The following is a 24,361-nucleotide window of genomic DNA, read 5'->3' as shown; positions in this document are numbered from 1 at the left end:
CCTTTTTTTAGTTTTTTTAGTTTTTTTAGTTTTTTTTTAGTTTTTTAGCTTTTTTACTTTTTTTATTAGTTTTTAGTTTTTTTGTAGTTTTTGCCTTTTTTTAGTTTTTTCAGTTTTTTTTTTTAGTTTTTTATTGGTTTTTACCTTTATTTTAGCTTATTTTTTCAGTTTTTTCCTTTTTTTTAGTTTTTTTTTAGTTTTTAGTTTTTTTAGTTTTTTACCTTTTTTTAGTTTTTTTAGTTTTTTAGCTTTTTTATTTTTTTTATTAGTTTTTAGTTTTTTTTGTAGTTTTTGCCTTTTTTTAGTTTTTTTAGTTTTTTAGCTTTTTTATTTTTTTTATTAGTTTTTAGTTTTTTTTGAAGTTTTTGCCTTTTTTAGTTTTTTCAGTTTTGACGTCACCTGATCCAGTTTTTTCAGGTGACGTCACCTGATGCACGATCCACAGATCCACAGACAACTTATTTTTATATATATAGATAGTTTTTTTTTTTTTTACTTATGTCCTGGTCGTCATTTATACTCCCTGTGTCCCTGTGTTTTGTTGATTGCTAATCGAACATTCCTTTTGTCCTGGTCGCTTTCTCTTTGAGTTTCGTCATTTATTTTTTTCTTTTTTAGTTCTTTTAGTTTTTACCTTTTTTATTTTTTTTTAGTTTTTTATATGAAAATTTTTTTTAGTTTTTTCCTTTTTTTCTTTTTAGTTTTTTATTGGTTTTTACCTTTATTTTAGCTTATTTTTCAGTTTTTTCCTTTTTTTTAGTTTTTTTTTATTTTTTATTTTTTTTAGTTTTTTACCTTTTTTTAGTTTTTTTAGTTTTTTTAGTTTTTTAGCTTGTTTACTTTTTTTATTAGTTTTTAGTTTTTTTTTTGTAGTTTTTGCCTTTTTTTAGTTTTTTCATTTTTTTTTTTTAGTTTTTTATTGGTTTTTACCTTTATTTTAGCTTATTTTTCAGTTTTTTCCTTTTTTTTTAGTTTTTAGTTTTTTTCGTTTTTTACCTTTTTTTTAGTTTTTTTTAGTTTTTTTAGTTTTTTAGCTTTTTTATTTTTTTTATTAGTTTTTAGTTTTTTTTGTAGTTTTTGCCTTTTTTTAGTTTTTTTAGTTTTTTAGCTTTTTTATTAGTGTTTAGTTTTTTTTGTAGTTTTTGCCTTTTTTTAGTTTTTTTAGTTTTTTAGCTTTTTTATTTTTTTATTAGTTTTTAGTTTTTTTGTAGTTTTTGCCTTTTTTAGTTTTTTCAGTTTTGACGTCACCTGATCCAGTTTTTTCAGGTGACGTCACCTGACCCATCCACAGACAGACAACTTATTTTTATAGTTGTGTCCCTGTGTCCCGGTCGTCATTTATATTCCCTGTGTCCCGGTCGTCATTTGTATCCCGGTGTCCCGGTCTGTATATACATTCGTTTTTTAGTTTTGTTTTTCTCCTTTATTTTTTTCCTTTTTTTTTCTTTTTTAGCTTATTTAGATTTTTAGATTTTTTAGTTTTTTTATTAGTTTTTAGTTTTTTTTTCTTTTTAGTTTTTTTGTCCCGGTCGTCATTTATATCCCCCTGTTTCCCCCGGTGTCCCCGTTGTAGTTGTGTCCCTGTGTCCCGGTCGTCATTTATATTCCCTGTGTCCCGGTCGTCATTTGTATCCCGGTGTACCGGTCTGTATATACATTCGTTTTTTAGTTTTGTTTTTCTCCTTTATTTTTTTCCTTTTTTTTCTTTTTTAGTTTATTTAGATTTTTAGATTTTTTAGTTTTTTTTTTAGTTTTTAGTTTTTTTTTCTTTTTAGTTTTTTTTGTAGTTTTTAACTTCTTTTTAGTTTTGTTAATTTTTTTTTTACTTATGTCCTCGTCGTCATTTATACTCCCTGTGTCCCGGTGCTTTGTTGATTGCTAATCGAACATTCCTTTTGTCCTGGTCGCTTTCTCTTTGAGTGTCGTCATTTATTTTTTTCTTTTTTAGTTCTTTTAGTTTTTACCTTTTTTAGTTTTTTTTAGTTTTTTAGATGAAAATTTTTTTAGTTTTTTCCTTTTTTTCTTTTTAGTTTTTTATTGGTTTTTACCTTTATGTTAGCTTATTTTTCAGTTTTTTCCTTTTTTTTTAGTTTTTTTTTATTTTTTATTTTTTTTAGTTTTTTACCTTTTTTTAGTTTTTTTAGTTTTTTTAGTTTTTTTTTAGTTTTTTAGCTTTTTTACTTTTTTTATTAGTTTTTAGTTTTTTTGTAGTTTTTGCCTTTTTTTAGTTTTTTCAGTTTTTTTTTTAGTTTTTTATTGGTTTTTACCTTTATTTTAGCTTATTTTTTCAGTTTTTTCCTTTTTTTTAGTTTTTTACCTTTTTTTAGTTTTTTTAGTTTTTTTAGTTTTTTAGCTTTTTTATTTTTTTTATTAGTTTTTAGTTTTTTTTGTAGTTTTTGCCTTTTTTTAGTTTTTTCCTTTTTTAGTTTTTTTTAGTTTTTTAGATGAAAATTTTTTTAGTTTTTTCCTTTTTTTCTTTTTAGTTTTTTATTGGTTTTTACCTTTATGTTAGCTTATTTTTCAGTTTTTTCCTTTTTTTTAGTTTTTTTTTATTTTTTATTTTTTTTAGTTTTTTACCTTTTTTTAGTTTTTTTAGTTTTTTTAGTTTTTTTTTAGTTTTTTAGCTTTTTTACTTTTTTTATTAGTTTTTAGTTTTTTTGTAGTTTTTGCCTTTTTTTAGTTTTTTCCTTTTTTATTTTTTTTTAGTTTTTTAGATGAAAATTTTTTTAGTTTTTTCCTTTTTTTCTTTTTAGTTTTTTATTGGTTTTTACCTTTATGTTAGCTTATTTTTCAGTTTTTTCCTTTTTTTTTAGTTTTTTTTTATTTTTTATTTTTTTTAGTTTTTTACCTTTTTTTAGTTTTTTTAGTTTTTTTTTAGTTTTTTAGCTTTTTTACTTTTTTTATTAGTTTTTAGTTTTTTTGTAGTTTTTGCCTTTTTATAGTTTTTTCAGTTTTTTTTTTAGTTTTTTATTGGTTTTTACCTCTATTTTAGCTTATTTTTTCAGTTTTTTCCTTTTTTTTAGTTTTTTACCTTTTTTTAGTTTTTTTAGTTTTTTTAGTTTTTTAGCTTTTTTATTTTTTTTATTAGTTTTTAGTTTTTTTTGTAGTTTTTGCCTTTTTTTAGTTTTTTCCTTTTTTAGTTTTTTTTAGTTTTTTAGATGAAAATTTTTTTAGTTTTTTCCTTTTTTTCTTTTTAGTTTTTTATTGGTTTTTACCTTTATGTTAGCTTATTTTTCAGTTTCTTCCTTTTTTTTTATTTTTTTTTTATTTTTTATTTTTTTTAGTTTTTTACCTTTTTTTAGTTTTTTTAGTTTTTTTTAGTTTTTTAGCTTTTTTACTTTTTTTATTAGTTTTTAGTTTTTTTGTAGTTTTTGCCTTTTTTTAGTTTTTTCAGTTTTTTTTTTAGTTTTTTATTGGTTTTTACCTTTATTTTAGCTTATTTTTTCAGTTTTTTCCTTTTTTTTAGTTTTTTTTTAGTTTTTAGTTTTTTTAGTTTTTTACCTTTTTTTAGTTTTTTTAGTTTTTTTAGTTTTTTAGCTTTTTTATTTTTTTATTAGTTTTTAGTTTTTTTTTGTAGTTTTTGCCTTTTTTTAGTTTTTTTTAGTTTTTTAGCTTTTTTATTTTTTTTATTAGTTTTTAGTTTTTTTTGTAGTTTTTGCCTTTTTTAGTTTTTTCAGTTTTGACGTCACCTGATCCAGTTTTTTCAGGTGACGTCACCTGATCCACGATCCACAGATCGACAGACAACTTATTTTTATATATATAGATAGTTTTTTTTTTTTACTTATGTCCTGGTCGTCATTTATACTCCCTGTGTCCCTGTGTTTTGTTGATTGCTAATCGAACATTCCTTTTGTCCTGGTCGCTTTCTCTTTGAGTTTCGTCATTTATTTTTTTCTTTTTTAGTTCTTTTAGTTTTTACCTTTTTTAGTTTTTTAGATGAAAATTTTTTTTAGTTTTTTCCTTTTTTTCTTTTTAGTTTTTTATTGGTTTTTACCTTTATTTTAGCTTATTTTTCAGTTTTTTCCTTTTTTTTAGTTTTTTTTTATTTTTTATTTTTTTCAGTTTTTTACCTTTTTTTAGTTTTTTTAGTTATTTTAGTTTTTTAGCTTTTTTACTTTTTTTATTAGTTTTTAGTTTTTTTTTGTAGTTTTTGCCTTTTTTTAGTTTTTTCAGTTTTTTTTTTAGTTTTTTATTGGTTTTTACCTTTATTTTAGCTTATTTTTCAGTTTTTTCCTTTTTTTTAGTTTTTAGTTTTTTTCGTTTTTAACCTTTTTTTTAGTTTTTTTAGTTTTTTAGCTTTTTTATTTTTTTTATTAGTTTTTAGTTTTTTTTGTAGTTTTTGCCTTTTTTTAGTTTTTTTAGTTTTTTAGCTTTTTTATTAGTTTTTAGTTTTTTTTGTAGTTTTTGCCTTTTTTTAGTTTTTTTAGTTTTTTAGCTTTTTTATTTTTTTATTAGTTTTTAGTTTTTTTTGTAGTTTTTGCCTTTTTTAGTTTTTTCAGTTTTGACGTCACCTGATCCAGTTTTTTCAGGTGACGTCACCTGACCCATCCACAGACAGACAACTTCTTTTTATATAGATAGATATATATATATATATATATATATATATACATATATATATATATATATATATATATATATATATATATATATATATATATATATATATATATATATATAAATATATATATATATATATACATATATATATATATATATATATATATATATATATATATATATATATATATATATCATGAAAAGAGAAATCACCAATGCAACAGCACAAACACATAAAAAAAAAAAAAGAAAAAAAAGAGAGACAGAAGGAGAAAAGGAAGACTGTTTTCCTAAATTAGTGATTAATATAGACCAGCACTTGAATGAGGCCTCAACCCTACTCATCCATACAATCACAGAGGTCAAACAGCATAGCCACACACAATCAACCATAAAGAATAATCCATGGACAGGCAGTCATGTCGTCAATAAGTATAAGTCGTCATTTACCAAATAATAGAAAAAATAATATAGACAAATAATTCAGAGGCAATACCCAACATAAGGGCTCATCAGGAGAATACACTGGCCTATATAGGGTTTCGCCACTCTAAATTCTCTACCCAGCACAGTGTTGTGGCTACCACAGAATATCCATGGCATCTCCGCGTCAGGTATCACCCCCAAAATACATGCCTATGAAAGAAAAAAAAAACAGCAAATGTAAAACAACCAAGTAAAACCAAAACAAGCTTATCCTGTTGATATATCCCTCCCTTTAGCAACAATAGGGAAACTAAATATTATAAATTTTACCAAATCACAAATATTAACACATTGCAAAAAACCTAAATGAACTAAACAATTATAGAATTCATCTTTACCATGTGGCTAATTTTTAAGAAAATCCGCTCAATTAGAAACACAATTCAAAATAAATGGCGCTGCGACATTTCTCGAACCTCCGAAATTAGTTGAAAATTTCTTTAAGTATTTCTAGATAATTCTTTTGATATTTATTTAAAAGTTCGTTATAATGAAAACTAAATTTTTTAAATTGCCAAGTTAATTTATTTGCAGAAATACCTCTAGATATCAATTTTTGGCTTAAGATTTTACATCTATTTTTAAAATCAATATAATTACTACAAATCCTTGCATAACGAAGTAACTGTGAGAAAAACGCTGAATATGTGATATTTGAGTGTATATTACTTTCAGGGAATGGGAAACTAATCACTTCAAAATCAAAATCATCCGTTTTATTATACATTTTAAAACTTAATTTATTATTATTACAAATATTAATATTTAAATCTAAGAAATGATCTTCATGACCAGCGCAATGACTAGGCTCAAGAATAAGCTCTGATGGATATACATTTTTAGAAATATCAATGAAATCCTTACAATTTAAGACCAAAATATCATCTAAATATCTTTTATTATTTGACAAAGCATGTTTTAAATTAATTGGATTATTCTTATCCATCATATATTTATATTCGAGTTGACTTAAAAACAAGTCAGCTATAAATGGGCTGGAATTCCCCCCCATGGGAATTCCCACAATTTGCTTGTACAAGTCATCCCCAAATCTTATAAAAGTATTGTATAAAACAAATTCCAATAACTCAAAAATCATGTCCAAGCTGTAACATCTCAAGTTAACTGTAGTATTAAAGCAATTTGTACATATAGCTTTTTTATTATAAATGTCTATTTCTAAGAACCTTTTACTAGATAAGAGGAAAGATTTCTTGATAACAGTTTTTAAATTATCAAACACTACATTAAGTGATAAATTAATATAAATTGTCGCAAAATCGAAAGACTCAATTCTTTTAGCTGAAACCATTGTTAAAGAATCTATCACCTGCAGTGAATTATTAACACTCCAATATGGATTAAAATTCGGAATTTTTTTAATACCAGAACAATAGGTTTTAAGTTTATTTACAATTTCCTTTAAAATTAAAGAGAGGTCAGTAGCAGCCATGCGGGTTGGACATTTAGCTGCTCCAGCAATAAACCGTGGTTTAGGGGGATTCTTATGAAATTTTACAGTCCAATATAGGAAAGGGAACTTTTTATCATTGTCATTTATTGTAATATTAAAATTTTTAAAAAGTATTTCTTCAGTCTTTTCAATTAAATTCTCATCCTCTATATTTACCTTTTCGTAAACATTAGTTGTGCATAACTCCCTTTTTAAGATATCACAATACAGCTTCTGACAAATTATGGCAAAATTATTATTAGCTTTATCCACTGGCACAATTACAAATTCATTCTTTAGATTAGCAATTGCTTGTTTAATCTTCGCATTATAAAATAATGATGTAGTGTTACTATTTTTTAAGTTAGAATATATTTTATTTCTTATTCTACTAATAATTAAATTCTTCCAACTTTGAAAACTCTCTTTATTTTTATTCTCTTTCTTACACCACTTATCAATAAATAAATCAAAATCATTTTCCAAGCCATCAAGAACACTCGATGGTTTTAGATGATGAGAAAGACGGAAATTAGCCCCTTTATTCATTATAATTTGAAGATCATCTTGCTTTATTATTGACAAGTCCCCTGTTATAACATGTTTGTAAGTAGGATTTACAAATGGGCCAAGTTGCTTACAATTACAAACCGGTTTCCAATTTATATCACTATCTAGTCTTTTTAGTATTAAATTATAATTAAAAATATTTTGCCCAATAGTTTTTGAAAATTTATAAGTTAAAACTCGACTATCATTATAATTCAAATTACTAGGAAGGGCCTGTTTCACATGCCGCTGATTTAAAATTTCTGGTAAATTAATATATTTAACTACGTAAAACTTGCGAATATACAACATTCTTGGCTGTCCCATTGTCTGTGCATATAAATAGATTGTCAGGTTTACTGACTCTTGAACATGCAACATATAATTTTCCATGGGTAAAACAATCTGTATTCAGATCTATACCTCATTATTCTAATGATTGCCCTCGAGCTTTGTTGATGGTGATTGCTAATCGAACATTCCCTGTGTCCCCGTCGTCATTTATATATCCCCCTGTGCCCCCCGGTGTCCCCGTTGTTGTTGTTTCCCTGTGTCCCGGTCGTCATTTGTGTGTCCTGGTCGTCATTTATATTCCCTGTGTCCCGGTCGTCATTTGTGTCCCGGTGCTTTGTTGGTGGTGATTACTAATCGAACATTCCTTGTGTCCCGGTCGCTTTCTCTTTGAGTGTCCCGGTCGTCATTTATATTCCCTATGTCCCGGTGTCCCGACCGTCATTTGTGTCCCGATGTCCCAGTCTTTAGTTTTGTCAGTCGACAAACATGACGTCAGTCGACACACATACAAATATTTTTTTTCCCTTGTTTGGCTGGTAGACACCCAACGAAGTCCAGAAAAATAATCTCAACCAATTTTCAACACAACGGCTTGAAAGAAAAAGACTATCAAAACAATTAAGTGCAGTCAAAAAACTTCTGATTGGATCAGACAGATCACATATCAGGATTAATACAGTGCACATAGAGTTGAACTTCTGGCGATTAGTGTTCAGTCAAATCTGGCACGTTTGAAAAAATACAGGGTTATTCTGAAACATGTCGGAATGGTGGAAAAAATATTGAAAATAGAAAAATAAACTTTGGATTGGCTTTAAAACAGATAAAAGGTAATAAAGTAGTTCATTCTGTGATTCAATAAGTAAAAACCGTAGCAACAAAAAAACTCAAATTTCAAAGTAAGGAGCCAAGTGAGTCAGTTGCAGATTTTTTTAATAAGAGAAATCAAAGCTCAATAAAAAGGTCGCTGGCTCTCAGGGTGCTGAAAGAAAAGAAGAGTATGAAAATGAAGTCTTGATTCACACTTTGATGACATGTCTCACCCTCGGCACCTTTACAAGGAAACTGCCTCAAGTTTTCAAGTTAAATTTCAGACACGCTATGAAAATGTATGACATCTATATCCTTTGGCTGGTTTTCACTCAAGCAAGCCGCATGCTGTGTAGTCAATTCAGATGGTTGGTAAAACTCCCTACAAACATATATTATAAAATCACGGGCCTGCAGCAAGCCCGCTGATTCAGACGCATTCCATACGGCTGGTCAAACTGCAGAATGAATGAATGAACTTTATTATCCGTAAAAGTATAAAAAAACACAAAGTACGGAGTATTATCAATAAACAAAGACAAAAACGATAAACAGCAAGAAAAAAAAATTCAAACTGACAAAAGACAACATGGACTAATTAACCAGTATCAATATGGAAAAAAGGCTACAGAGGGTCGTAAACGTGAATAAAGTAGATAGTCTTTTTACATAAATCATCACTAGAAGACCGAATCCAAGAAGGCATATCTATTAAACCAAATCAAACAATTATTTTTCTGTTTTGGTGCCATCTAGGAAGCCGGAGGAGGAATTTGCAATATCTGAAATAAGCCGCACGTAGAGTATGGCGATTTTTCTTACGAAATAGATGAGCCATGTCTGATAAGAACAAAAGCACAGGGACGTAATAAGCGTACAAACCGTTGTGGTTGTAACGGCTTCTGTTTGGGGATATTTTTCCGTAAACGACGCATAGGTTTTTCACGGCTTGATTCACTAGGGATGAAAAGGTAGTGGAAAGTGTTGGACCGACACACAGACCGAGCCAACTAACTAAAGAAAACATGGCAGATTTGCAGTCCCAGCAACGAATGGAGCGACCACATAAGGGCTATTAAAACAAATAAACTCGCATTTAGACGCATTAACTGACAGTCCAATCTTAGAAAGTTCATTGGTTAATATAGTAAAATTAGAAAGCAATCCACGGCGAGTCCGGGCAACAAGAGAAAGGTCATCTGCATATGCAATAGAAGACAAACCAATATTACCGTAAGAAACAGAACGCAGGCACGATGCAAGCACACATTTAAATATACTAGAAGACAATACGGCAGAAGTTGCAACCTGTCTATTTCTAGCAGCAGTTTTCACACCATGAAGTGGCAAAAACCATGAGACTAAGTCGAAAATCTTCTGAGAAAAAAGGAATAAAACAAGAGCTAAAAGCTCATATGGCACTTGTGACGAGGTCGGAAGAGCCAAGAGCTCATATGGCATGAGCTCTAGCAAAATTACAAGAATTAATAGATTAATTTAAAAGGAAAATCAGAGGCTTAACGCCGGTCGCCATTTAAAATAAGAGCTCTGAGACACAAGGTCCTTTTAAATATCAAAATTCATTAAGATCCGATAACCCACTCGCAAGTTAAAAATACCTCATTTTTTCTAATTTTTCCTCTCCCTTCAGCCCCCCCCCAGAGGGTTGAATCGGGGAAATCAACTTTATCAAATCAATTTGTGCAGGTCCCTGACACGCTTACCAATTTTCATTGTCCTAGCACGTCCAGAAGTAGCAAACTCGCCAAAGCACTGAACCCCCTTACTACCCCAAAGAGTTAATTATCACCCCCTTCAACTCCCCCAAAGAGAGCGAATCCATTTCGGTTATGTCAGTCACGTATCTAGGACTTGTGCTTATTCTTCCCACCTAGTTTCATCCTGATCAGTCCACTCTAAGCTTTTTCCAAGATTTCAGGTCCCCCCCAAAATCCCCCCAGTGACACTGGATCCGGTCGGGATTTAAAACATGAGATATGAGTTACGATGTTCTTCTAAATATGGAACTTCATCCGATGAAATTCAAGATCTGATCACTCCTTTGTAAGTTAAAAATGCCTCATTTTTTCTCATTTTTCAGAATTAACTCTCCCCCCAACTCCCCAAAAGAGAGTGAATTCGTTCTGTTTATGTCAATCACGCATCTAGGACTTGTGCTTATTTTTCCCACTAAGTTTCATCCCGATCCCTCCACTCTAAGTATTTTCCAAGATTTTTGGTTTCCCCCTCAAATGTCACCTGATCCGGTAGGAATTTAAAATAAGAGCTCTGAGACATGATAGTCTTCTAAATATCAAATTTAAGTAAGATCCGATCTAACTTTTGTACTCCCACTCCCCCCCAGATGGTAGAATCGGGGAAACAACTATTTCAAATTTAATCTGGTCTGGTCCCAGATACGCCTGCCAAATTTCATCGTCCTAGCTTATCTGGAAGTGCCTAAACTAGCAAGACCGGGACTGACAGACCGACAGACCGACAGAATTTGTGATCACTGTATGTCACTTGGTAAATACCAAGTGCCATACAAAGTAATTTTTCTCTGGGGATGGAATATTTGGTTGAAGGTTGGCTTCAGTATGACTTGGAAAAGGAAAATTTTGGAAAAGGGTTATTTCCAGGCTTTGGGCAAGCCATGGGTGGAAGTAGTTATAGGCCCTACTAAACTGAAGGAAAACTCGACTTCCTTAAAACTTGAAACCCCCTCCCCCTCGCCCTATTTTAGATAAGGCTTGTGATATCAGAGCTCGATATGAGCCCTGATCCTAGCCATCTTTGGTCTGGCTTTCATAATTAAGCTAGGGTCTTCATCTCCAAACATTGTGTCTTAAGGTTTTGGCATCTTTGGCTTGACTTTCATTGAGATCCATTACTTCATTCGCAAGTTAAACTGAGTCAAACAAAAACTCAACTTATTTAGCACTTAAAGCCCCCCCCCCCTCGCCCTAATTAAGCTTGGGTCTCCATCCCAGAACTCAATGCATATCATACTCTTAGGCATCTTTATTCAATTTTCATCGAAATTCATCTCTCCATTTGCAAGTTACAGTGAATTAAATGAAAAACTCGAATTTTTTTAACACTTAAAGCCCCATCGCCCTAATTAAGCTCAATTTTAATCCAAATAGTTCAATTTTAATACAAATCTGACTAGTGGTTCTCCCGCTATACTCGATTGCACAGACGGGCGGACAGAAAGACAGATCTCAAAAACCTATCTTGATGGATATTTTCCACTATCTAAACAGGTGATGATGCCTGGATGATGATATGCTATTGTTTTTTTTTATCTAATGAGCCAACATTGGCTCAAAACGTTGCAAAATCCATCCGTCCGTCTGTCTGTCTGTCCGTCCGTCTGTGTAATCACGTATAGGGGGGGGGGCGCTGGTTGTATTTGGATGAAAATTTTGATGGCCAGATTTGGTGCCAAGGATCATGAGACACATCAAGTTGAAAGATGAAGACACTAGCTCAAATAAAACAGGGGGGAGAGGGCTTTAACGGCTAATAACAGTTTTTCTTTTAATTCAGAGTAACTTGCGACTAAAGTGATGGATCTGAATGAAAATTGAACCAAAGAGGCCTAAGACCATGACACATATCACATTTTGAGATAAAGACCCTAGCTCAAATGTAACAAAGGGGAGTTGGTTTTAATTCCTGAAAAATTTAAGTTTTCTGTTTAATTTAGTATAACTGGCAAATGGAGTAACGGATCCGAATGAAAACTAGACCAAAGATGTCTAAGATCTGGTTCAAGTTCTGCTATCACAAACCCTACATCAAATAGGGCGAGTGGGAGAGGGTTTCAAGTCTTAAGAAAGTTGAGTTTTCCTTTAATTTAGTAGGACCTATAACTTATGAATGGAGTGACAAATCTGAAGTCATATTCGTCTAAATACCTTAATTTGCTGGAACGAATTTGACAAAATACCACTGCATTGGATCCAGCTAGAATTCCCTAGACTTGTTTATTGCAGACAACATTTAGATGGGCAAAGATTCATAGCTTCAGTAGTTTTATCAATAATATGGTCCTGAAGGTCCTGAAATCTGGTTCAGTTGACGAGATGACAAAACTTAAACACTAATGTCAGAAATATAAGCCCAAATGGACTACAGTATGCAACATTTAGCACAAAACAAGGGATTTTAGTTCACTGTCGACCAGTGAACTGTGAAATAATTTCAATTTTCTTTGTTATATAACTTTTAAACAAAAATTAAACCAAGTGTTAATCATACTATAATTTTTCTTCGTCAAAAACAAATACCTTATTTCAAATCCAAAAATAGTGCATGGAGCTATATCTGAGTTTACTCTAAATCTAAAGGGTGATGTTTTCTTGTACATTGCCAAAGCACAGACACACAAAATTTTCGTGTCAAAGGTAAAGTATTTGAAAAACAAGTACATTAAAAGTATCTTAAGTAATAAGTATTTCGTAATCTTACTTAAGTATCAAGTAATAAGTACACCTTAGAATTTTTACTTAAGTACAAGTAAAAGTAATGGAAAATTTTACTTAAGTAGTACTACAAGTAAAAGTACTTCAAGTAAGTGACAGCACTGGTCGATATGACCCTTTTTTGACATGTTAATTTTAAAGAATGGGAAGACAAACCCAAACTGTACTTTTTGCGTACCATAGGGTACTTTATGAATGCCTTATTAAGTCAAATTTATAAAAGTAATTAAATATGAAAATCATTTTGTAATTTAATTTGAATCTAATACCAGCTGGAATTTTTCCAGCTCGGTTTCAGAACAATAGGCTCTTCTTCATAACAATGGCGAAATAAAAAATTCAGAAATAATATCTTCTCGGTTTCATAATCATTGTTTATCCGTTGCTTCAAAATACTTCCTTTTTTAGACAAGAGTTTCAACCATATCGAGACGAAATGTACCAAAGGTAGCAGGATATGAAGAAATGGTCACAGAGAGAATGCTGGATTATGATTTTAAAACTCATTTTAGACTTTATAGAAGTACTTTCGATCTTCTCTTAGGAAAAATTAACATAAACCTACAGAATCAGACAAGACCAACATCACCAGACAAGATGCCCCTCATAACTCTATGGATTCTGGCAACCCCAGAGTCCTACAGGTCCGTTGGATGTCGCTTCGATGTGTGTAAGTCAACAGTGTTCCGAATCATAAGAAGAACAATTGACGCCATTTACGAAATGGCATCAACAACAATAGATTGGCCAGGGGCTACAGAAGCACAAAACATAGTTTCTGCCAATAGTTCTACTGCTGGCTTTCCAGGGGTTCTTGGTGCTATAGATGGAACCCACATCCTAATCAGAACCCCTCAACATTCTTCGGGAACATATATCAACAGAAAGGGGTTTCACTCTCTCCAATTGCAGGTTGTGTGCCAACATAACCTGAAATTTACTGACTGTTATGTAGGGCAGCCAGGGTCCATGCATGATGTCCGTGTTTTTCGGCATTCAGAAATTTGCACTGACCTACAAAAGAGTACTTTATTTTTTCCCGAGGATAGCCATTTAATCGGCGATGCAGCGTATCCACTTTCTGACCGGTTACTAACACCATACAGAGATACGGGTAACCTAACCAGATATCAGGTTAGGTACAACTTTAAACTGTCTTCTACAAGAATGTCCGTTGAAAGGGCGATTGGAATGTTAAAGGGTCGTTTTAGAAGACTTAAGTTTTTTTTATTCCCATACCTTGTATTTATTTGCAAATCAATAATTGCAGCATGTACCTTGCATAACTTTTGCATTGACGAGAATGATCTCCATTTTGAAAATTCAGAAGAGCTGAGCTCAGGCGGAGCTGCTACAATTAATTCAGAAAATAACATCTATAATTCCACAGTCACTGCCAGAGCGAAAAGGGACCGCATTGCAAGACTTTCATAATTATTAAATTAAATAGTTACCGTTTTTTACTTATTAATAGGTTACTTTCTATGTTTAAACATTTGTTAGCATAATTAATTGTATCATAATCTAATATTAATAAAGAGTAAAGTGGAATTTTCTCTTGAAATTTATTTGAAGATAATTACTTTCATAATAACAGCGTAGACCCAAAAGATTCCCAGAAATCACAAGGAACTAGATATCAATTTCCCGTTTTTGACGCGTTACCCTGTGATGTATCTCCCTCCCAAACTAAAAAAAAAAAAAAATCAGAGAACCTTATTGTAGAAGTTTAAGTGCCTTTTAAGTTTTTTAATTCGGAAACCTACAGACATATTTCGCGAGGAACTTTTCTCCAGGGGAGTGAAGGTATTGTCTGTGGAATTTTCAGCGGGAAGAAAATGTTTGGGAATAATTTCTTTCAATGGAATCAAATTGTCGGGCAAGAATTTTTTAAATGTATTTACTTTTTTGACTTTAATGAAAAAAAAGGATAATGAAGACTTTTAGGAATAAAAATCAGTATCTAATATGCATATTAAACTGACATTACAGTTATATATATATATATATATTTTTTTTTTAGTAAAGAAGAAAATAATATTATCGTCTTGAGAAGGCACGGGGGTTGTCAGACCTACTCCTGTTTATTTATGCTCGTTTTAAGGAAGACTAGGTTATTATGTCGATGTTTAAATCTGAAAAATTAGAAAAATAAGGTATTTTAACTTACGAACGGGAGAGAGAGAGAGAGAGGGAGAGAGAGAGAGAGAGAGAGAGAGAGAGAGAGAGAGAGAGAGAGAGAGAGAGAGAGAGAGAGAGAGAGGGAGACAGAGAGATCGGTATATTTAAAAACTATCGTAGCATAGCTAAATTCAGTTTTTTCACAAAAATCATACATTTAAACAAAAATCACACACTACGACTCAGCATTAAAAATTGATGTGAAGAAAGGCACAAATGAGTTGGCGTAACGATTAGTTCGTACTTTAGGGGGTACAAGTTTATTTTGTAACCGAGTTCGGCTATTGGGAGGGGCTGGTTCGGGTAGTATTGATTGGTGGCTCTTATTGGCTAGGACGGATTTTCCAAATTGCTGAATAAGGTGTTCAAGCTGGGCTTTAAGTGGAGATAAATTTAATTTAGCGAGGGCTTGATCATAGGGTATGTCACGGTTTCGGAGTATAATCCTTGTTGCTCTTTTCTGGACGCACTATATGTCGCGTAATAGGTACGCTATGCGGATAGCAGATGGACCCCACACCGGGCACGCGTACTCGAGCAACGGGCGAACATAACACATGTAGGCATGGAGAAGACTTTCAGTATCACACCCAAAACGCCTTATTTTGGTAAGTGTCCTAAGGCTTGCATTAGCCTTGTGGACGGTTAAATTAATATGGGCACTGAAACTACAGTCATTAGTGAAAGTTACTCCTAAGATTTGTATTTCGTTCACAATCGGGAAAGGGACTAGAGGCATATCTATATTCCACTTCAGAGGGTTGAAACGAATTATCTTCGACTTGGCTACGTTAATGGTAAGATCATGACTTGAGCATTCAGTCTTTAGCTGATCAAATAACTGGTCTGAAAACTGCTTTGTTATGATAGTGTTTTCGACCAGGTAAGCGAGTACTATGGACAGATCATCTACAAACTTGTAACGGTCGTCGTGATGGTTAAGTAGGGAATTAATTACAGCCAGGAAAATTATTCCAGCTAATTTCGTGCCTTGTGGGGCCCCGCAAGAAGTATCTGACCATGATGAATCCGAATCGTTTTCGTGGAGTGCAAAGACTTTTTGTTTTCGGCCAGTTAAGAAGTCAAGTACAAGGCCAAGGGTGCATCGTTTGGCCCCCATTTCCTGGAGATTCATGCCTGAATCAGGTGGCGGATTAGGTCAAAGACCTTTCGAAAATCCACTGCGCAAATGTCGACGAAACAGCTACCTTTTTCAAGCCATTGGAGGACACAGTCAGACATCCGTACTAGGTAGATTCTAGTACTACACTTGGGGAGTCCACCGTACTGGAATTTATCAATGCGCCCATGAATTTGTTTCAGAAGAAACTTGAGTATAAAGGCCTCAGTTACTTTCGCCAAACAAGGTGTAAGTGAGATCGGGCGGAGATCGTCGCATGCACTAGGGGCGCGCTTTTTTGGAATAATTCTAATATAGGCCCTTTTCCACTGTGACGGGAAATAGCCAGAAGCAAAACACTCGTTAATGATGCTGGACAGTGGTAATGCTATGAAGGCTGCATATTCACGTAGCAGTTTGGCAGGTAATTCACCAGGGTATGAAGATGTATTCGGTTTGATCTTCCGTAATTCCGTGTAAACGTCAAACTCACTGACTATTATGTTGTTCTCAGGCTCACATTTTTCAAGTATGGTGGACTTTTCATGAGCCGTAATAGTTGGATAGGTAGTGCAGATCTTGGTGAAGAATTCACTCACTTCTTCTGCACTGATTAAGGACCCACCATCATTGCTGATCTTTACACTGCTGTCAAAAGCTTGGCCGGCCACTTTTTTCACAGCGTTGTGCCACTTTTTGGGGTCTGAAGTAAGTAATTGGGAAGGCATGGTTTCACGACCATAGCGAGCTTTGGCTTTCTTTACCAAAGAGACTATTTGATTTCGCAACTTCTTGCCGTTGATAATATCACCACGAGAGTATAGGCGATACCTCTCTTTTATTAGTGATTAAATAGCTGGAGATATCCATGGTTTGTCGCATTCACTAACAACAAATGATTGTGTTGTAAAGATCTTTAAGTATTGACTGTATAACTTGGCATTGAAATCGGATACCTTAGTTTCCAAGAGCCCGGTGTTGTACATTTCGGGGAAGTCATATGTGCCAATCCATCGACCGTATTCACAGATGGCCGACTCCGTACAAGGACGAACAGTGACACGGGATAGTTTGGGCTTTGGTAAAGACTCTCTTGCTTTCCAAAGAATTGCGCTGTGGTCTGACACACCAAAGGGACCAAGAGAAAAGGGAGGGGAGTAAAAATCATCACAATTTGTGAGTATAAGGTCCAATATGCCCCCCAAAGAGTGGGTGGGTATGTGTACTACTTGTTTTAAAGACAAACAAGATGATAACCAACTCTTCTTGGTTTGGTTAAAGTCTCCTCCTATAATAAAAGCAGGGCTACTGTATATACTTCTCAGGTGATCAATAGTCGTTTGGAGGTGGAAAACCAAGTCACCCTGGTTTCTAGCACTTTCCGGGTAATATACTGAAGCCACTATAATACAAGAAAATCGACGGGGAAGAGATTTAGGTTTGCAAATAGCCCAGATTACTTCATGAGCTGGATCAAATAATTCCAGTAATAATTTGCAAGGGATGTCTTTCCGTATGTAGGCAACACCTCCACCTAGTCTATGCTCACCTCGATCAGCACGTGTGCTCAGGAAAACTTCGTAGCCTGCCATATGACCTGACAACCTATCAAGATTCCAAGTTTCTGTAACTGCGATAACTGGGATACTATTTTGACGGACAATAACTTCAAATTCTTGCATTTTGTTACACAATGACTGGCAGTTTATAACAAGAAAATTCGGCATTCTATTTTTCGAATTAAAAGTCACTGACCTTAATAGGGGGGGAAGCTGATCACTACTAGTCGAACATACCGGAGCTTCATTGAAAGGAATAAGAGATGGCATATTTGCATTTGTAAAACAGTCTATCTTAACAAGGATACGTTGATGGGGTGAGGTTTTCGGAGCAAGACTAGTTGATCTTAATGAAACGATAACTGGGATCATCAGCTGACCTCGTTTGCCGCCACGCTTGCGGCATCGCTTCCGCTTCTTACGGTTAGACAGGAGCTCTTGGGGCAGTGGTCTGTCATCTGGTGTTCTTCCGAGCAAATTTAATACTACGAATTTTGCAAAAAAAGATGGCGCCACAGTTAACTCAGGTGAAAACAGTCCAATTAAGGCTTCTTTATCATATTTGAATGGCATGGCACACACATTAGACAAACTTAATAGTATCAATAACTATATTATAAAAGTATTCTTCCGTGATATTGCGTGAAACAGGTACAATTAAGTTAAACTTAGAATTTTTGCAGAAAAAGAGATGGCACCACAGTTACCTCAGGTGAAAACAGTCCGATTAAGACTACTTTATCATATTTCAATGGCATGGAACACACATTAGACAAACTTAGGAGTGTCAATAACTATATAATAAACAGTATCCTTTCGTTATATTACATGAAACACGCACAATTAAGCTATACTTAGAAAGGTCTCTGGGACTGATGCAAAGCGTCAACCAGAGCCATCTATAATGATGGCGGGTGATCAAATCTTAATGAAATTTGATGTTTGGAAGGACATCGTATCTCAGAGCTCTTATTTTAAATCCTGACCGGCATTGAGCCTCTGATTTGCCTTTTAAATCAATCTATTGATTCTTAGAAATTTGCTAGAGCTCATATCATATGAGCTCTTGGCTCTTACGGCCTCGTCAAAAGTGCCATATGAGCTTTTAACTCTTGTTTACTTAATAATAGCGAATTTTGTTAGTTTTACACTTCGAAGATAAGAAAAACTACTCATAGAATTTGACAACGCTTTCGCTCATGAAACTTAAACAATTAGAATGTGATAGTTCCCAAAAGCCAACTATGCTTTCTAGCAAAATCTAAACCCTATTAAACTTTTTGGTGTCTTTTTTTTTGCCACCTGCTACTGCCAAAAATTGCAGAGATTCACATGAAAGTCTTTTCAACAAAAATAGGATTGCGATTTGTTTTTTTTAACATACATATGGTGCGTAAATTCCTTTTTTTTCAATTTCCTTAGCCCTTCTCAACTAAAAAAAAAAAATAAATAAATAAATTCTCAAACTGCAGGGGGTTATTTTCTTTGGGGAGGGGGATAAATGCCTAGAACCAACCCTCTTAGGCATGTCAAAACATAATAACGACACTTTTTCCCCTTGTGAGAAAGAAATACTGGAAAAAGGGAACATTACAAATTTAATAAAGAAAAAAATAAATTCAAATAAAAGTTAAATTTAACAAATCAATAACTATTCATTATTTTCAAATATTTTTTTCACTGTTTTTAATGCTTCTTTTTTCACTTCAAGTAATTCAAGCTTTAGTTTCATTTTTTCTTGATGAATTTTTTCATTTTTGTTTGGCATTGTGCTGAAGAGTAATGTATGCCATCTTCTAAGAAAGAAGCAGAGACTCCACTCCAGAAGACAGAATTCACTGGTTTTGATGCTTCCTCCTGATCTTGATAAAGGGCAACCAGTGTCTGAATATGCTGCCTTGGCCAAGGCTTTTTATCATTAGCTGCAAAAAATAAGAATGTCCAAATATAGACATTCATGGGAGAATCAGGGGGTTGTAAAGTCAGCAATGGCCCAAATTAGGGAGTTAGGGACCGTCCTAACACCAAAAAAGAGACCAGATTGGGATGGCATTTAGGTAACCAGGTTAGTAAACCAAAGAACAGTACCCGTCATGATCTTCAGGTTAACATAAAAGAAACCATAATTCAACAATCCTTGAAAGTCCATGGAAAAATCTAAACACCATTGTACCAACTAACTTGTTTATTCAAGTAGCTGATAAAGACTGCCTTGTCACTGCTGTTTGATATGGTCAACCATATGTTTGACCTATACAGCAATGGCATAAGAAATATAATTAATAATTCTTTTTCTTGTTCTGGTTGGTATTAGTTTGCAGTTAGCCCTAGTTAAAAGAAAACACTACAGAATTCTGAAAACAACATTATAAACAACAAAATATTTACCTTAAACATTCCTAAAAGTGCTTTACTTGACTTAAACTTTTTTTTTCAAATATAGTGCACTCTTACATTATATATTTCAAGGGGCGTTGGTTTTTTTTTTTGGGGGGGGGTTGCCCCCCAATAATGAGGAGAAATTATTTTTACATATCCCATACCCCTTGACCATCCAGATATGGACCCCTTCCCAGTAAAAATGCCGGAGATTTGCCCCAATGTATTTTCAAGTTTCAAAAGAGTAATATGTAGTAAGAGATGAAGAATACATGAGTTGCACTATATATAATTGACCATCAGTGGAGAAAAAGAGGATCAACATTAAATTTTCAAACTAACTGACAAATGAGAAAGGTCTTGCTGACAAATAGATGCCCATATAATCAGAACTTGATCCTCAAACCAAATATAATAAATATTCATTGTATTGAAAATGATCTTCGTAAAACTCTAAATATTTTTTGCTATCTTGGAAAGGCATTAGGTTAGGAAGATCAAACCCTAAGTAATGAATCCATGACTAGAAACATACTTTGAGAAGGTATTGCCAAGCTTCCCTGTTAGCCCACTTCTGATTTCTAAGTCTTAGAAATCTCCCTACTTGACAAGTACCCATTAAAATCTGTTTTGCATTTTTACTTTCATAGCACAAAGATTTTTCAGTCATCAAAGGTCATTGCCCTCTAAATGAGGAAAGAGTGGCAATACATGCTTCAAAATACCTTCACAGGACATATTTTAGTGTGTAGACCTATGCTTAAAAATTTCACATATAATATAATATAATATAATATATATACATATATATATATATATATATATATATATATATATATATATATATATATATATATATATATATATCATGAAAAGAGAAATCACCAATGCAACAGCACAAACACAAAAAAAAAAAAAGAGAGACAGAAGGAGAAAAGGAAGACTGTTTTCCTAAATTAGTGATTAATATAGACCAGCACTTGAATGAGGCCTTAACCCTACTCATCCATACAATCACATAGGTCAAACAGCATAGCAATACACAATCTACCATAAAGAATAATCCATGGACAGGCAGTCATGTCGTCAATAAGTATAAGTTGTCATTTACCAAACAATAGAAAAATAATATAAACAAATAATTCAGAGGCAACAACCCAACACAAGGGCTCATCAGGAGAATATACTGGCCTATATAGGGTTTCGCCACTTTAAATTCTCTACCCAGCACAGTGTTGTGGCTACCATAGAATATCCATGGCATCCCTGTGTCAGGTATCACCCCCAAAATACATGCCTATGAAAAAAAAACAAAAAAAAAACAGCAAATGTAAAACAACCAAGTAAAACCAAAACAAGCTTATCCTGTTAATATATCCCTCTTTTTAGCAACAATAGGTAAACTAAATATTATAAAATTTACCAAATCACAAATATTAACACATTGCAAAAAACCTGAATGAACTAAACAATTATAGAATTCATCTTTACCATGTGGCTAATTTTTAAAAATATTTAAATAATATAAAAATAATTATATATAATATATATATATAACATATAATATATATATATATATATATATATATATATATATATATATATATATATATATATATATATATATATATATATATATATATATATATATATATATATATATATACTTATATAAGATTTGGTGGTGATTTGTACAAGCAAATTGTGGGAATTCCCATGGGGGGGGGGGAATGTCAGCCCATTTATAGCTGACTTGTTTTCAAGTCAACTAGAACATAAATATATGATGGATAAGAATAATCCAAATAATTTAAAACATGTTTTGTCAAATAATAAAAGATATTTAGATGATATTTTGGTCTTAAATTGTAAGGATTTCATTAATATTTCTAAAAATATATATCCATCAGAGCTTATTCTTGAACCTAGTCATGGCGCTGGTCATGAAGATCATTTCTTAGATTTAAATATTAATATTGTGATAATAATAAATTAAGTTTTAAAATGTATAATAAAACGGATGATTTTGATTTTGAAGTGATTAGTTTCCCATTCCCTGAAAGTAATATACACTCAAATATCACATATTCAGTGTTTTTCTCACAGTTACTTCATTATGCAAGGATTTGTAGTAATTATATTGATTTTAAAAATAGATGTAAAATCTTAAGCCAAAAATTGATATCAAGAGGTTTTTCTGCAAATAAATTAACTTGGCAATTTTAAAAAATTTAGTTTTCATTATAACAAACTTTTAAATAAATATCAAAAGAATTATCTAGAAATACTTCAAGAAATTTTCAACTAATTTTGGAGGTTCGAGAAATGATGTTGCAGTGCCATTTATTTTGAATTGTGTTTCTAATTTAGCGGATTTTTTTAAAAATTAGCCGCATGGTAAAGATGAATTCTATAATTGTTTAGTTCATTCAGGTTTTTTGCAATGTGTTAATATTTGTGATTTGGTAAATTTTATAATATTTAGTTTACCTATTGTTGCTAAAAAGAGGGATATATTAACAGGATAAGTTTGTTTTGGTGTTACTTAGTTGTTTTACATTTGCTGTTGTTTTTTTTTTCTTTCATAGGCATGTATTTTGGGGGTGATACCTGACTTGGGGATGCCATGGATATTCTGTGGTAGCCACAACACTTGGCTGGGTAGAGAATTTAAAGTGGTGAAACCCTATAGGCCAGTGTATTCTCCTGATGAGCCCTTTTGTTGGGTTGTTGCCTCTGAATTATTTGTCTTTATTATTTTTTCTATTGTTTGGTAAATGACAACTTATACTTATTGATGACATGACTGCCTGTCCATGGATTATTCTTGATGGTTGATTGTGTATGGCTATGCTGTTTGACCTATGTGATTGTATGGATGAGTAGGGTTAAGGCCTCATTCAAGTGCTGGTCTATATTAATCACTAATTTAGAAAAACAGTCTTCCTTTTCTCCTTCTGTCTCTCTTTTCTTTTTTTTTGTGTTTGTGCTGTTGCATTGGTGATTTCTCTTTTCATGATATATATATATATAGTAAAATTCTACTTTAGTGACTTCTTTCTATCTTGGAAAGGGGCTAGGAAAATTAAACTTTCAGGGATGGGTATACACACTAAAGTATGTCCTGGGAAGGTATTTTGAAGTACCTACCTCTACTCCCTCTGCCTCTAGAGGGTCCTGACCTTTAAAAATATGTGTGTTATAAAAGTGAAACCAGTTTCACAACTTTACTCAATCCTAATTTATAAGGTCTTAAAGATATGCAAATACATTTCCTAAATTTTGAAAACAAACAACATTGATATGGCTCAGAATTCTACTCAAATAACAGATATTGCATTTTTAGAACTAAAGGCAGAGAAAAAGCAACTGGTAACTGAAAATTAAGGTAAAATGTTGTTTTGTCAAAATTACAATAGGCATAGACCTGTCATGTAGGCAAGTTTCAGGGCCCTCTAGAGGGAGAAGGAGTGGAGGTCAGTACTTTAAAATATCTTCCTGGGTTGTGTAAAATAGAATTTTACCCTTTAAAATACCATCCCAGGATATACTGTAGACCTATCCAGAAAGTTTCATTTTCCTAGCCTAACCTCTTTCTGAGATAGAAAGAAGTCACACAACTAGAATTTTACCAAACAATGATACAAACAAATGATAAGTCTATATTAGGATTCACAATGAAATTAATTCTAAATGTAGGTCTATGTCTAGGCTATTTCATAGCCGTCCCATTAGTGATTTAATCAGAAAATTTTAAATAGCCTAAACTATTAGAAAAGCTACTTTTTGTTATTTTAGAGAGAGATTAAGAAAAGTAATGAGTAGAGGGAAAAAATAAATCTAAAATTGAGATTGTTTAAATTGAAAATTTAGGGTTAAATAAGAAACAATGGTAATAGGAAATGTGTATTCCCAAGCTCTATTCCTAATAACACACCTTTCTAACTGATAAAAAACCTTTATTTTGTGCATTACAGCCTAGCCTACTAGCCTTTGAAAGCTAGGCCTAGCTTTCTAGAAAACCTTAATATTTTATAAGCACAGACAAGATTATCCTACTTACAATCTCCTAAATCTGAAGTAATCTTCAATATAACAGTATTTTTCTTCTCTCTGCATATAATGTCGTAAGTTTTTTCATTATTTTCCATCTGAAATTTCTGAACTGAACTTTCAACTGAATATCAGTTGAACTGAACTTTCACACTGAATAGATAACTTCAATAACAAATTGAACTTGAATCCCACCCTCTTCCCGAGGGACTTGATAGGCTTCCTTAGAAATATTAATCATAGGTATGATATTAATCATAACGTATTTACTCCAATATAAACATAGCTTATCTACAAAACCCAGGGTAATCACATGCACATGTTGTCCCATTTAAAAAAATATACGAGACTGACGTCACTTATCCTCAATAATCTTTTTTTTGGGGTTAGAAAGTGCAAGCCCACGGACAATCATGAGCGT

At 32.4% G+C, this 24,361-nt stretch overlaps 2 protein-coding genes and 1 long non-coding RNA gene across 5 annotated transcripts in view; 2 read left to right on the top strand and 1 right to left on the bottom strand.

Moving 5' to 3' along the window:
* The window catches only part of LOC136032688 (uncharacterized), a 42,333-nt gene extending 29,087 nt beyond the window's left edge, over positions 1-13,246 (top strand). Inside the window, exon 3 of the long non-coding RNA XR_010618758.1 lies at positions 13,057-13,246. This is a non-coding gene — a long non-coding RNA (uncharacterized LOC136032688). The remainder of the gene's footprint in view (positions 1-13,056) is intronic.
* The window catches only part of LOC136032686 (uncharacterized), a 101,634-nt gene extending 77,364 nt beyond the window's left edge, over positions 1-24,270 (bottom strand). For 2 of the 3 annotated variants that reach the window (XM_065712985.1, XM_065712986.1), the window contains exon 1: positions 23,951-24,270. The gene's annotated coding sequence lies outside the window, so the exon portion shown is untranslated. The remainder of the gene's footprint in view (positions 1-23,950) is intronic. The other variant, XM_065712987.1, reaches the window with a different exon arrangement.
* LOC136033329 (putative nuclease HARBI1) lies at positions 13,246-14,082 on the top strand. Its single transcript, XM_065714122.1, has one exon. The coding sequence runs from the start codon at positions 13,246-13,248 to the stop codon at positions 14,080-14,082; it is 837 nt and encodes a 278-aa protein (XP_065570194.1).
* Positions 24,271-24,361: the final 91 nt, after the last annotated feature.

Source organism: Artemia franciscana, chromosome 11, assembly GCF_032884065.1.
Source record: "Artemia franciscana chromosome 11, ASM3288406v1, whole genome shotgun sequence".
NCBI lineage: Eukaryota > Metazoa > Arthropoda > Branchiopoda > Anostraca > Artemiidae > Artemia > Artemia franciscana.
This window is presented reverse-complemented; position numbering and strand designations above follow the sequence as displayed.